Here is a 15990-nt window from a genome sequence, read left to right on the forward strand (position 1 = left end):
ATGCTCCAGGTGAATGTGGGACCTCCGCACGTATCTTGAACGGAAAGCGCTGCCAGCTTAATCCTGATGCTGTGAGCAGAGCATTTATCAAGCTGATGTATCAGGAAGGGGTAAGAACAACACACATCCTTTGGAGTGGCGTGGTTAGTCCTCCCATCGCTCCCAAAACCACTGCTCGTCTCTCCCTGCCCTGGTCCTAGGCTTGCCAATTGCAAGTGTTTTGCTGATGCCCTGGCACCTGCTTGGCTCACCGCTGCGTGCTGCTGGTGCCAGAGCGTTAGGTCCCTGCCACATACAGCCTCACCGGCACCCCGCACACCAGGTCCGTGCCTGCAGCAGGGCTGCGCGGGTCAGGCTCAGCCGGTGACAGCGCTGCGCAGACCAGCTCGGTCTCTGCTCCCATCACTGCACCGGCATTTAGTGTGGAACAGCAACCACGCGCAGGCTGCTAACAGTGCTGGGTGCAGGGACTGGGGCCCGGGGAGAGATGTCACCACTCTGCCTAAGTCTGGGCTCCTCACTCACCTCTGAAAGTGCAGGGGAGGTTTCTCAGCCCCCGGCTGAAACTACCCACGGTGAGGAGCCCAAAGAGCCTGGCTGAGGCTGCTGGCACCCATAACCCAAGCAGGCTCTTCATCTGCCACGTGAGATATGACCCCTAGAGACTTCAGGCTGTTTGGGGGAAAGGATGCTTTTATCAAACATTTTTGCCATAGCAGACACAGGGGGCTCCTTGCCAGGTTCCTTCACTCTGTCCCCTGCTTTATTTGCACAGATGTTTTTGCCAAGGCTTGTCATCAACCCAGGGAGGGGACAGTCGAAAAAAAAATAATAAAAATGACCAAACAAGTTGAAGAAATTGCAAACAGTAAATCTGGCGCTCGCTAGGCCAAGCCCAATAAGTTGCTGAGGTTGTACTTTTCAGATTCAGTTTTAGGCTCTTGTAAATTTTTAGTTACTTTTAACCCGCCTTTCTGAGCGAGCCTAGGAATGAGAAAGTAATCGTTTCATCAACTCAGGCTATATAAATCTCCTTGGGGTTTATTATTTGCTGTTTCATTTTACTGGCACAAGAGCTCCTACGACAGTACAATAACCTACTCGTTGATTTACAACTTGGAAGCAGGCACACGCTGAAAAATCGAACGCGTAGCACCTGAGGAAAAGTGCACCGAGTTAATTGAAAAGCTTCAGGAAACCGAAATTCCTCGCAGTGATACTGTCACATGCGTCAGTCACCAGATGTAACTCCAATTTTCTGCTTTCATAATAAGAATTCAATTGATATCCCCAGAACTAAAAAGCTGCAGCCAGAATAACAGCACATTTATCACGAGCAGGTTTAAACCTTAGAAAAGACCTGTGTGCAGCCCTCAGCAGAGGGGTTAGTAAGTGCTGTGTGTGCTTTTTCATTTTTATGTGAGTGTGCTTTTGTGCGTATACCTATACATACAAACACGCAGACATATACATCTCCCAAGAAAGTCTAAGATTAGAAAAAGGGTGTTGTCTCTGGAGAGTTACTCCCATAGTCTGAGTTAAACATCGCTGCCCTCCCTGTTCCTTTTTTATCCGTTTTGTTCTTCCACTGACGCTACGTCTCCGTCCTTCTCTCTCTCACACAGGCTTTTCCTGCAGCCCTGACCCATGCCATTGCTTGCCAGGTAAAAGAGGATCTCCAAGCGAACTGGTGGCTTGCACAGACCCAGTGCCAGCAGCACAGCACCACACCGCATACTCCTTTATGTGCGTACCCACATACATATGCCCCAGCAATAACCAAGCCCCTTTATTGCCTTTTGGACATCTACACGTTGCAATTCCTGCCATGAAGGTGTGCCCAAAAAACAGAGCGGTAAGGACACACGGGGCCATATTAACACACCCCTCTTTTCTAGAAGCAGGTGGTAAGAGACTTGCTATAGAGGAAAGTATGGCCAGATGCTGCCGACCAGAAATTCTCGTTCCCATGGTGGGAAGAAGGGTGCCAGCTGCAGCTGCCCTTGGGGAGCTCAGCCACGGCTCTTCATGTGCTCCCTGGAGGACAGGAGTGGGAAATAAAAAAAAAAAAAAAAAAGTCTACAACATCACTCCATGAAGGAAACGTGGGGAACAGGATTTTTTGGGGTCCAGTTTTAGAGGTTTTCCAGCTCAGTTAGGTTTCATAATACCTCTAGTGAGGCTCGTATTTCATCAGGATGGAGTTCATTACATGATGTTGAAGAAACTGCAAAATCCCCACCTTCACACCCCCGTTTCTAGATCTCCCCCGGACACCAGTATGTAGCATCCCTGAAAACAAGGCCCCTTTGCTTCCTATACTTAAAAACCAGGGTCTGCATCATACTTTGGTGAGATCTTATCTCAGTCTATAGGCTCAGTGGTATACAAGGTCCCCAACAGGGATTTAGCTGTCCTTGTAAAGCTGGCAGGCGCTGGTCTAATGTAAACATTCCCATAGAGATTTCACATACATCAGGGTGAAAAAACCCTTTTGCTGTTTTCCAACCAGTTTTAAGCAATGTCTGACTGTACATTCAGACCTGATAAGAGCTGGTTTAAGAAATATCTTTTTAAGGACAGCTCTGCCTCTGGACAAAGCACAAGCAACCATCTTCGTCCTTCTATAGCTGAAATCTGTGATTCCCGTCCAGACAGAAACAAAGCACAATGAAATTCCTCACTAGAATTTAAACTTTCATGTATTTCTACATTCAATAATCTTAAAAGATTGCACCCACATATGTGCACACAAGTATATAGCTATATACATGTTTAATTTCAAAACAAAACATATATTGTAATAACACTGTCACCTAAATGGGGGCAAAATGAAAAAAAACAACAACCCACAGATCTTTTCTGTGAAGGTGGAGGACCTGTAACGCTCTGGACGAGAGCTCTGAAGCCAGTTCTGCAGCTCTTGCTTCCTGCGCCTCTGTCAGCGGCCCCAGCAGGAATCACGTCTTGCCATCAACCATCAAACAACATGACGCAGATCCGCAATTTCCACATATCATATTGCGGCTGACGCCCATCAGGATTTCTCCTGGACCACAGGGAACCCTTGCACCTGAACTCCTAACTGAAACCACTACCACGAGCACCAGTCCCAGCAGCTGCCCCAGGTTCATGCCATGGCTTCATGGAGACCTGCAACCACTTGACCAGAGCGGCAGCACATCTGCAGCCCCAGCACCTTCCACCCAGCCCAGGCTGTTCTGCTGTTAATGCACACCTCCCTGCATTTGCTCCGAGTCTATGCCAAGCTGAGTTTTTTAAAAAATCCAAGAACCAACCAACCAAAACCATACCCCTGTAAAAATTACAGCTGTTCAGTTATGTCAGTTACCTTTTGTCCTGTCATCTTATTTAAGCCTTGTCTCTGTTAGTGACACACATATTGTGCTCAGGAGTAAACCAGTTCAAGTATAAGAGGCTATATTACTTCTCAAATTTGTTAGACCTTTGATACAGACTAACTTCTCCACCAAACCCGCTCTAAAGCCACTTACAGGTAACACTGCTGGCACGAACAGCTGCCTTGGAAACTGGCCCCACTGGAACACCACGGCAGGCTGCAAACCTCCCTTCTGGTCACAAGAATTTGGTGAGAAACATCATCCTCCTGCCAGCTACAGGGAGACTTCTCCCATCAGCTGCCTTTTCAGTGCTGTATGCAAAGTGGCCTTCCCTCACCTGAGATCCCCATTCTTTTTTTTTTAATCATTTGCCCAAATGTCACCGATGCCTGTTTTTCATGAGGCCAAACGAGTGCAATTTTGGAGGATGTATCTCACAGGAACAATTGATCTCCAGGAGCAGACTAACAAAGTCATCCTGCAGAGGAGCAGCAAGCACCCGTACCGCTCTGCCCTCCGCCAGAAGAGCCAGTCCAATGAGTCAGTACAAAGTACTCTCATATTAACCTGCCTCTGAAGTTTAGGTAAACTTCCTGATCACTTAGACTTTCAATTTATTTTTAGGGAACTATTTCCAGTAAGTGGTTCAAGATGGATTACAGTTTAACTGGAGGCTTGGGAATAAAAAGATGGTCACAGGAAAGCTGGGTTCAATTCTTGCCTCTGCCACAGACTTCCTGTATAAATCTGGAAGCACTGCACCGGGGGGGTATTCACCCATCTAACTCAAAACATCTAATTTCAATGCCTATATTAAGAGCTCAGGCTTCCATTATAGCCAGTGCAGTGAACTAGGCTGGGGTGATTCAGAGCGCTTCCAGGAGTGGTGCACTCACCGACCATATAGGGAGCATAGGTTCCTAATTTAAGAGCATAAAGCAGACTTCTCAATCACCTCTGCCCTTCCAACATCCTTTGGGCTCAGTTTCTAACCTGTGAAATATGTTTTGGTTTAACAACATGAAGAAAGCAGTACCCAAACTGAGCTTGAGCACTGGTCCCCTGGCTCAGCAGCTCAGGAGATATGCAGGAGATGCACCAGGCAAGACCAAATTTCCAATTTTTCAGTGGAATCTGTCATTTATGCACTCTCTAATTTAAGAAAAAAATTATGAAAGGAAAACGTTTCAAGTACTTTTTAATAAATTTGCTCCCCCCCCCCCCTTTTTTTCTTGAGAATGCAACATGACGGCAACAGTGCTTGCAGTGACTTTTGTGAAAATATTTCGCAAAATTTCTGATCTTTGTGAACAGGCCCCCAAAACTAAATATCTTATCAGTGCTTTTGAAATAAAAAAAGTAGTCTGAAGCAAATTCAAATTCTTTTGAGTATTATTCCCTAGACATACTCTGTAAGGATTTTTTTTTTGTTCCCCTTTACTTCTGAATGACCAAGAATATTGCTCTCTACATCTCTAGAATGAAATTATTTGAGAACGTTGTTTGAAATGCCTAAAAAAGCACACAACAACATGGACAAACATCCAATATTGTGTAAGGAATATTAAATGTGAGGCTTCACATATCAGATTCAGTTCTGAACAATAGACATGTCCTGCATTCCTGGGGCTTTCTTGAACTTTTTTTTTTTTTTAAAGGACTGTAAATTTTCTCTTCACAAAACATCCCATTTGGGATCGATGTTATATCAGTGTCTGAAGATTGCGCTACTGAGCAGCTACTCAGAATCCTGTGGTGATAAATTAAACCAGAGGAAACGGATCATTTCTACTATCAGGGTCACTGTTGTCAACCCCTAACAGGGCAATTGACTTGTCAAGTTGTCTCTGAAAGCCCAGGCTCAGATTTCATTGCCTTTCACATTTTTTTTTTTTTTTTTTGGAATTGTATACAAGGGTCTCTGAGCCTGTCTTTCACTCGGTGCTTCGGGAAATTCCAGGCACCAATCCTGCTCATAAATTGTAGAAGAATAGATGAGGCGAGTCTCAGCATAAGACTCTCCTACTGGAGCAACTGTGTGGAAATACTAAGTACAACAAAAGGATAGGGATGTGCTTGTGAACAGATGGGGATTTGCTTGTGTGTCATTATCAGACATAAGCAAGATCTCAAATGGGGAAAGGTCATCTGGAAAAGCCATGCAATACAGCTCTAGCATCAAGTACAGAAAAAAAAGCTCTGACAGTCCGAGGCTCACTATTATTTTGAATAGCAATCAATTCCACCTGCTAGAGAAGCAAGACAATAACTGTAAGGAGACCAAACCCACTAATCATGTTTCCTACTTACATTTTTATAAATTATGTAATACAGACTTATAAATATATATATATATATAGTAGCTAGAAACCAAACCAAGATCAGTACTGCATAACAGCATTCACTCTGCAGAGGAGACATCCTACTTTTTAATCAACTTCCAGGCTAGAAGAAATAGGTACAGCAGGAAAAACAACTTGCTTAAATATCACATCACAGGGTAACACCACAGAGGAGAGGCCAAGCCATTTCAAATGCATCACTGTAATGCTTGGGTCATGCAGCTACCCAGATTAGAGTTTCAGTTTTCCAAAAATGCTTTGGAGCAGTGCAGAAACTCAAGCGATCACTTAAGGGAAATGCCACTATTATAAAAAATGCTCTTGTTCCAAACCCAAAATTGGTTGGTGGTCAACTGAAAGATTTCTTTCGTTGTTAAAGATTTCTTCCGGTGGTGGTGGTGGTGGTGCTGTTGCAATTAAATTGAAAGGTTTCTATTATGATGTTAGCATCCTTGTTTTTATTACTGACTAGATAGTTCAACTCCCTGCCCCCTGCCCACCCCCCCACCCCAAGAAGTAAGCCGCATCCATTTTTCCATGGAAGACCTCAGTTTCAATGAAAATCATTTCTGGAGGAAAAACGTTCTGTTGGAAAATAGTGACCAACTCTTATAATTATGGTTGAAAATCCAAACACACCCAGATGTACTGTAAACCCTTGTTATCTTTGGGTTGTCTGAGTTTTTGTGGCATCCTCATATACAGCCATGGTGCTCAGAACGGAGAAGGTGAAGCAAGAATATGTGTAGGGAGTTTCTCTGCTTGGCCCCACAAGAATGCCTCTTCTCTCCATCCCCAGTTTTTCCTCCCAGTTCCATGCTCTTTACCACCTCACCCCCAGTTTACCCTCTTGTCATTTCCTCTTGCCCTCTTCCCGCCATATCACGTTTCCAGTTCAGAATCTGTAGATCCACAATTGTTTAAAAAGCAGCTCAAACTTCCAACTTATAAACATCGCTTCCTCTGTCTCCTGAATTTATTTTAATAGCTGATATTTGAGCCCAGGGGATTGTTTTAACTAACACTGTATAGTCAGAAGGTATCACTTTCCTCCAGGCTACCTCTAGGTCAATAGCAGAAGGCAAGACCCCCTCACATTTCATTACCCAGGGATCAGATCCCCTTTCCCAATCCATCACTCTGAAGCTCGTTCCTCTTATTCCTCTCAGATTTTCCTGTATGATTCATGCGGTGCCAAATCAACAGTATATTTGCTTTTTTCTCAGTTCATTGTTTTTATTTGCTTACATGTTCCCTGTCGTAGTTCAACTCATAAATCAATGCTGGTTTATTTTTTACAAACCCGTTGAAAGTTTGAGCCAGTTTCCACTGTTATGAAAGACTCCCAATACTACATGTCCTTTAACAGGTGGAAAATGTCTTAAGAGACTGTTTGGATGGGAACAATTTTCTAACTTAAAGACAAAGTAGTATTTATTTATGACTTAGTCTAATTCCAAAACAAAGTAACAGTTCCCTGCACCGAATTATCTCCTTATGATGCTATCCCACTAACATATGGTTTTATTATTTAAATAAAAAAATGTAATATTGAAACCATTTCTAGCTATTAAACTTGTGTAACTGATTATAGTGAAACAATGTTCCTGAGATACTTTAACAGACCATTTTCCCTTAAGACAACCACTAAGTGGCTGTCCTAGCTAAATTTGCCATTATAAAAGAAAGCAAACAAAACCTTAACACACTCCCCCCTCCAACCCTTTTACTTAACCTTTACTACTATGGTTCAGTGTGAAGAGCTGTTGATTACTAGGTTATCAGTGGAACCAAAACACCCCTTTTCTGATGACCTAGACTTGGAAAAAAGAAACTACAAAGAATCACCTCCAAAGCTGAGCTTTGTGTGCATTACCAAGGTCAAAGCATGGCCCAACAGGCCAAGCCTAGACAGCTCCTGCTGGGGACAAGGCTCTCCTAGCTCACCTGGCCAGGTACTACGGTACAACAGAGAGGGAACCCTGCCTTTACAGCTGTATCCTGCTTCTCTCCCACTAGCTAAAACATCTATCAGAGGCAAAACTGCTGTCGTGAGTGACAGATTCCCCCCCCCCATCCCAGTGACTGGACAGGGTAGTTCTCTCTGTCTGCTCTACACTGCAGTGGGATGCGATCCCTGAGATCGTCTGGTACCTCTTCCTCTCCCCGGCTGACTTCAGCTCTCCTGACTGCTTCGTGCCTGTTTCTCTAGCGTTTCTTCCTTGCATGAATAACGTTAGCCACTGGGAAAAAAAATTCTGCTTCTGGGTTAGGATGCTGAGGATGTTCACTGGCAGCTTGGACGGCAACTGTGTGCTGCCAGTCAATGGCTCCAGTGTCTACAGAGCAGGAAAGGAGCAAAAAGCAGGTTGCGGCCCTGATTGCTCCCGTTTGCAACTGCAGCTCCTTTCCCTTCAGAGAAGGGATCTACACCTCTTCCTGCCTGGCATCAGAAACAGGCCCTCGAAGCACCGTGCCTGCACGGACAGCAGGCTTAAACCAGAGAAGACCTGCCCTGCTAGGATGGCACAAAGATTTCCCTGGCTGCCGGGGCATGCTCAAAGAAGTCATAAGCCTCTGAACATTGCTGACCTCGAGCTAACATGGGACTGTTGGATTGAAACAAGTGTCACAAGATGGCTTTGAACATGCTGAGAATCAGTTTTCACCGAACATAATGTTTAATGGATTGAAAATATTTCCCATTATGAGTTCTGATGAAAACCTTGGCAATTTTGTGTGCTGTGAAAGTTTAAAAAAATTAGAATAACTGACATATTTCATTTCTGTAATGTTTCATTAGGATTTGGACACACAACTCTTTTCCAATATTTTTACAAAAATGAGAATGTTTCTATACAACGTATTGTTTTAGATGGGAAAAACATGACATTTATCTGAAAAATGCCAAAAATATTGGTTTGCACAATTTAGAGCTTCGCTACCTTGCTTTTTCTTCAGATGAAAAATTGACCAAAACTGACCCTTTCTTGTAAGACGTTTCAGATTTGACACATCAGCATTTTCCAACCACAACACATTTACTTTAAAAAAAAACTCAACCAACTTGGACAGTCACTACGAACTTGTGCTCTCTGCTTGTTCCCTTCCAGCTCTGAGATCACTAGGGATGGATCCAGTACTAGGGTTCTGCACGCCAAGAATTCCTTTGTCCCGCACAGCAGCTACCATCTCACAGAAAACCCCCTTCTAAGCCTACTACCTGGTGGAGTTAGAAACCTAGCCCCGTCCTTCAAGCCTTTACAAAAATCCCTGAACTAAACTGCTGTAAAACCGTTAGAAATGTATTTTCTTCTTCCTAACCACTGATAAAATTTTTCAGGAAGATCAGCTCTAAGTTCAAATCCGGTGTTTGCGAAGTCACATAAGTTCATGCCATTCAATAAAAATGACAAGAAACACATGGGAAATTAAGAAAGCAGATTGAAAGTCATCATTTGTTTCCTTCACAAAAAAATCAACACGCATTCTGTACAGTTTGCATCGGCGCAGCTCCTAAGTTGCTACATGTCATTATACTAATCCTTGTCAGTGCGATGGGCAAGAGGCAGAGGCCAGACCAGACCCACTTGGATGGAGACACGAGTATCTGGCAGTAAGAGCGAATAGCCAATGGCCCAGGATGCAGCGCCCCAGGCTGGTAAATCCGCATCTCCTGAAGCAAGATGAAGGAGAGGCTTTCTGGAGAGCGCACCCTAGTCAAAAATGCTCTTAAAGCCTTGTGCCCCAACACCTAATGAAATTCTGTAGGCCAGGAATACAGATTGTCCAGATAGACGTTTCCTAACATTTTAAAATGCATTGTTTACTTCTGCTTTCTGTTTGCCAGAGAACGAAGCTAACTCTCCCCACAAACCTTAATTAGACGAGTTAGAATGGCTGGAAAAAATAATCACATTTTCAGGCACACAAGCCTTTTCCATGTGGGTCTGTGTGCCCAAAAGCTGTTCCAGCTGTACAAGTTGGCCTAACAAACAAGATTACCTGTACCTGCGAGCCTTGTCTGCCTTATGTCCATGGACAGCCCAGGCTACTGCAGCACCACTGCTTTCACTGTGTATTTAGGCATTCCTGGCACAGCGAGATTCCAAGCTTGGTTTTTACCTCTGGAAGTAACAACGTATTGGAAGCAATTAAAAAAAAAAAAAAAAAAAAAAAAGGTGCCTGCCTTCTATTTGTCCCTTTCAAAACCTCCCCCCACTGAAACTAAAATTACATAAATCCAATTAGGAGGGGAACTAAAAAGGTTTAGATTTTTATAAACTCATCTAAAAGACAGGATTATTTGCTGCAGCCTGAGAGACACATCGCAGGATGCCGCTGGTGGCCATGTACACGGGTCTCAGGGTTCCCCCTTGCTGCCATGAAAATGAGGTTTGTTGCAATGCACACAGACCCATTATTATTAATTTCCTCCAGCTTCTGAGCTATTTTTGAACAGTTCCTTAATTTTTTTTAGAGTGATTTATGGTTTATAGGGAGAGAAAGAAGCAGGGGTTTTGTAAATAGTCCCTCCCTTTCATTCCATTTCAGCGCATTAATTGCTCATTGTCCGTAATTGGAAACAAAGTGTGTTCCTACTTGGATCGCATGCAGACAGCTGCCCTGATGTGACTCAATGTACAATAAACCTCCAGCGTGGTACTGCACACTCACTTGTTTTAATAAAGTTAACATACACTGACTTCGAAATCCATGGAAGTACGTCTAATGGGCACTTCTGGATGAAGATACGATTTAAGTTCCTGCTCTGAGAATATTTTTCCTTTGTGGAGGTGTGCATATTACTGCAATGACCTGAGTTCACACCAGCACCCCCAAGATCTCACCCATCTCATTTAAAGTCAAAGTTGCTTTTTTTTTTTTTTTTTTTTTTTTTTTTACCAAAACAGTATTTTGCCTTTGCTATATCAAGGCAGGCCCTGGAATTCCCTTAGAAAGGAAAGGAAGAAGGAAAAATAAAGAAATATAAATGGTTGTTTTACAAATACAGAGATTTTTCTACCTCTCCAGGCTTATCTCCGTTTCTAAGCCTGTGTAAATGCAAAAAGGTGTAGTGCAACCACATGATTTTATTGGCTTGACAGCCAATTTCCCAGGCTATAACTTGCCTTTACGAAATGTGGCTAAGAAAGCCAGGAACAGTCCATTAACTTCCCCGTTGCTGTGAGCAAGCAGAAAAGCAATGGTTCCCACAGACGGAAAGGAAGACAAAGGATTCCTCGCTCCATACCTGGGTTCAGTTTTAAGGAGACTCCCATCTGACTAAAAATCTTGCTTTTGATTTTACAGTGGGAACTATTTATAAAGCCTTCAGCTAAACACAGCTTTTCCAGCAGTTTCCGTGGAAGTCAAATGAAAACAAGTTATTTTGAGTCAACCTTTCTGGAGAGAAGCAGGTAAAGAGCAGGCTTCACAACAAGTGTTGGCAACGGGAAACTGAATCCCTGGAAGGATCCTGGGCAGCTTGGGAAGCCTCTTCTCTCAAGGAGAGGCATTCACGGGCCCGCAAACTATCTTTGTTTGCCACACAAGTTAAGCTCGGGGATTTTGCCTGAAGCAACATAGGAAAAGCACAACTCATTTCTTCTGCTAGCAGATTCACGGAACTGCAAACCTCCAGTGGTGAGAGGGAATAAGCAGCTAGTGTGGGAAGCTGCGTCCCAACCAGCACAGCTATTTGCAAAATGACCATCTGCCTGCAGCACAGCTCCCTCGTTCAGAGAGGGAGGGCTCTCCCCTCCGCTCCCACTTAGTGACAGGAGCTTAAATGTCACTGTTGTCAACCAGTGTGGAACGAGGAAGAGATGCTCAGATGGGTGCTGGCACCTGAGCGCAGCAGGTGGTAGAGAAAATTGAAGATGCTGAAATCCTGACTCTGGGCCATGCACAGTGGCCCACCAGATGCACCACAGCAAGAAGGCAAGACAACATAAAATAATTAGAATTTCCAGGGACAATTTAATTTAAAACTCACAGTGGTCCTTTAAAAGAAGAAATAAAATCCTTCATCTCCAACTGCATATAGACCTAAGTCTGAAAGTGGTTTTGGGGAACTTATTATTAACATAGACACCACATAGCACAGGCTGAAACAAATGAGAAAGTATTTTTGTTTCCAATTCATTAGCTATATTTCTGTCATTTGCAGGAATGTCACTTCACTAGGTATGGAAACACAGCAACATGCAGCCCCCCTCCTGAAATACTCACTGCAAGAATACAGAAATATATACATGAAACATGCACTTAGGTCCCACCCCCCTTTTTCAAAAAAAACAAATTAATTTATTTCTATACCCTGTCCTGGTTGTTACTTTAGACATAGACAGAGATATTTTTTTTTTTTTTGGTTTGCTGAATAGTAAACAAAAACTGGCATGCTGCGAGAAAAGTGATTGCCTCAATAGAGAAGTGCCCATTTATGTCATCCCACAATTATTTCAAGCACTATAGTTGAGGTTAGTCCCTCCAAGGCATGTACAAATTGCAAATACACACAAATAATAATGCTCATACTTTTGGAAAATGTGAAACCCTTTGTTTTGGAAAGGTTGTTCCTATTATTTGTGGCTTGCAACTGTCATCATTATTCAAGCCCTGTCTTCTTTCATGATTGTTCTGCAGCTACTGGGTGCTTGAGAACTTCCCCAAAATTAATATACTTCAAAGAACCAGACATTTTGTATATAGCTTAATTACAGCCTATATAATTAAGTTTTAAAATGATAAAAACTCTTCTGTGCCATAAGTGTACTCAGACTTCAGCTCACAGGCAAGCTACTACATATCATCCGACAGAGCAAAGGGCCAAGAAATTCCATTTCATTAATTGTTTCCTCCAAATCTGAAATGTAATTACATATTTTCCAGGGACCTTTGACATTTTCACACTGTGGCTTGGAATCTGATCATACCCTGAAGTAAACTGCCCGACTGGTCACAGGCTTAGAAGAAAATATTGCTAGTGAGGTAGACTTGGGCTTTTTCAGACTCGAGAGAAGAGAGGAGCGAGCTGCAAGAGTCTGGGTCAGGTTTTGTTAACAAAGCCTCGAAAGGAATGAGAAGGAGATGAGCTGAACTCTTATCTCAAGTAATCGTTCTTAGAGGGATTAGAAAAGGCACTGGAAGAGAGGTGTCTCTGCAGCAGCCATGGCTGGTTCACACAGGAACTAAAGGGATTTTCTGAACCTTCCTCACGTTTAATCTCCCTAGGGTTTGGGCTACTCACATTTCTGGGCTCTCCTTTCGAGCACGAAGCCCAGCCTGGGTGAACAGAGCGATCTGATCCATACAGGTATTATGCTCCAGCACTTGATTGCTCCAAGAAACATCCCATAGGGTGGGTGCTGCTAGGAGCTGGCACCAGGGGCCCCGTGCTGCCACCCTCATTCAGGGTGAGCACGTCCTTGGTCTATCAGAAGCCGCAGTGATTTTATTAATGAATAGCTCTTTACTAACAAGTAAACCTTGATGAACTCACAGCTTGAGAATGCACTGACTCCCGTCAGTGGGCCCAGCCCACCGTTAGTGTCATTCAGATGTGTGACGTGTACACACGTACACACATGCATACACACACAAGGTACACGTGTTAGCAAATAGCTAGTTGATTTGCTTTCTTGCACACAGAGCACTTTAGACCTCAGTGCAATCAACCTGAAACTGCTGTAAATGCTAAATTCACATTAAAATACATTTGTTAACATAACACCATATGCTTGGGTTTTTTTTAATCTCAAAATGCTTTTTCTGTATTGCTTTGGATGCCTCAACTCCTAGACAAAACATATTTCTTCAAAATGTTGCTCTGTTTCCCCTTAGTTTTGTGAACAGGAGAACAGCACCTTGTTAGAAACAAAATCGATGAGTCTCCATGAATCATTGCTTGGAGTTTGGAAAGGAAAAAAGAAATTTGGCAAGCCTTTAGTCAGTAATATGTGCTTCTAAAATCTACTCTTTGAAAGGGCCAAGTTATTACATTGTGAAAAGTAGTTACTCAGCACGTGCTGTAACTTTTCATAGGGATTTTTAGGCCAAATTTAAAGAATGCTAATGATTTTGAATGCCAGACTTGAGACCCGACAGCAGGATGAGGTTTTAATAAGACTGGAACAACCGCCTTCCCTCCCCCAGGTCGTGCCTCCTCTAAAGGCCTGGATTTTTGGTGCCTTAAAATTAAAGTACCCCACATCTCCCGCCATGGAAAGTCTTGGCCTTCATATCCTTTTCAGTATGCAGAGAGTAAACTCCCACTCAGGGAAGTAGGAAAGCTCCTGGCATGCACCAAAATATGTTGGCATACTGGGAATGTCATTCATTATTAGGAATAAGGAGAAACCACAACTGCAAGCACCTTGTTCAGCAATGCGAGTGCATGCAGTGACAGGGCACACCAGTTCCTTTCAGACAGCCTAGTTCTGGTACTGGGAGCAATCTTGCCACGGAAACTTGGAGCTAATTTATTTTGTTTCTCAATTACCTCAAACTCAGCTATCACTACAGGGAAGCCTGTTGAAAGGCTCTCCAGCAGTGGCTTATACTGAATGCTTTAGAAGATGGCATAACCTGAGGGTGATGTGCAGTAAGGGCCAGCACCTACTCACTTATTCCTCTTATCCATTTATTATTTTAATAATTAAAAGTACTTGTCAAGGCAGACTAGATAACATAATTAATATTAGAACACAATTCTTGGAGCTTGCCAAATAACATAGACAGGTGCTATTGCGGGGAGTGCAAGGAAGTCAAACCTGATTCCTCCACTTCCAGCGCCCTGGCTCACGGCAAGCCTGCAAAGCTGGAGCCCTGCAGTGAAGCAGGCAGGCAAGAAATCCAGATTTTATGTACCCCCGGGAATGCCAGTGTGCATCCAGCCAGCCAGCCATCAGCCCTGAGCCCCTGAATTACCTCCAGGTCCCTCATCGGCCATCTGGTAACCCAGCGACCGCTGCTCCACTGCAATTCGAACCCTTCTTTAACATTTCCCAAAGAAAGGGGAGACAAAAACAAAAGGATCATTTACTTCCTCTAATTGAGAAACAAGATAGGAAGACAGATAAGCCAAGGAAAATTGGCACAACTCCATGGACTTCAACTGATCTTAGAAAGTGGGGCAATGAGCGCAGCATAAACAATACAAACACGCTACTATTACTACCTCATGATAACAATACCAGGCTGTTATCTTACACATTTCATCTCGGGATATAAAAACACTTCGTAAGGGAGGTCAGTTTCACAGAAATGAAGTCACATCAGTTTACCCAGAAGGAACTACCCCAACACTTTTTTCCTTGCCATTCACAATGTGATTTTTTTTTTTTCCTTGCTAAGACAAAAATAATACAGCACTAGTTGTTGCCAAATATCCACTTTTGAAACTCGGGCCCCGTGATTTTTAGCTAAGCAAACTTGGCACAAAACAAGTGTTGCCTATGGACAGAGTTTATAACGTGGGAAGTTTGCCAGGATCCTATTGCAGCCTACTTTGAGGTCTGGTGCTTCACCTTCTCACCCTACAACAAAGATTAAATAGTCTTCTAACAAGGAAGAAAGAAAAAACACCTGATACTATTTTTCTCTTCCCTCCCTAGGATTCTAGGAATTACAGTTCACAGGAGATGGATTTCAATAATGCCACGAGCAAAAATGTGGCTTCGCCCGAAGCCAGCAGTACCTCTCCAGCCTATGATTATTTATGTGCAAGACACGTGTAAACACACATGCACACACAGCCGTCTTTTACGGGAGTCTGGTAGAAGAGCTCTCCTCTCACTGGTTTAAGGGCACAAAGAAAAATATGCTGTTAAAAATAAAGGGCAAAAAAATGCTGTGAAATAATGTAAAGCCACGGGGACTATTCTTTTTTAAAAGACACTCAGCAGCCCCAGTGTGGGCAGTGGCTGCTGCTCAGTGACACACAAGAAGGACTGTAATACACAACAGGGCTTGTACGTCTCCTGACCAGGGCGGAACGGACCCCCCCAAAATCCCCTGAGGAACAGATCTGATGAACAGAGGGTCACAGGAGTTAGAGAGGTTGCAGAAACTCCTCTGGGCATTGAACACTCTGCTTTGGATCTTGCTGATGAGGGAGACAGAAGTGGAAGCCACAGCACTGTCTTCCCTGGTCCCTTCTTGCCTGCAGCGTCAGCAAGAGGTCTTCAACATAGTCACTGCTTTCCTCTCTGCACAGGGGAAACTAAAAAGGACCAAAAAAAGCTACGACATTCTGCCAGAGAGGAGAGTTACTGCTCTGTGAG

General features: G+C 43.5%; 1 protein-coding gene and 1 long non-coding RNA gene across 5 annotated transcripts in view; one reads left to right on the forward strand and one right to left on the reverse strand.

The window, feature by feature from the left end:
* Positions 1-15990, forward strand: part of BMP2 (bone morphogenetic protein 2) — a 142125-nt gene that overhangs the window by 114158 nt on the left and 11977 nt on the right. The window contains exon 5 of the mRNA XM_080408212.1: positions 1-15990. This exon is cut by the window's right edge and continues 11977 nt beyond it. Within this exon, the coding sequence (XP_080264338.1) occupies positions 1-13 (13 nt within the window). The 3' untranslated portion in view covers positions 14-15990.
* LOC308071978 overlaps positions 1-15990 on the reverse strand; it is a 378690-nt gene that overhangs the window by 61535 nt on the left and 301165 nt on the right. The gene's annotated exons all lie outside the window — the stretch shown is intronic.

This window comes from Falco punctatus (assembly GCF_963210335.1).
Source record: "Falco punctatus genome assembly, chromosome: 12".
NCBI lineage: Eukaryota > Metazoa > Chordata > Aves > Falconiformes > Falconidae > Falco > Falco punctatus.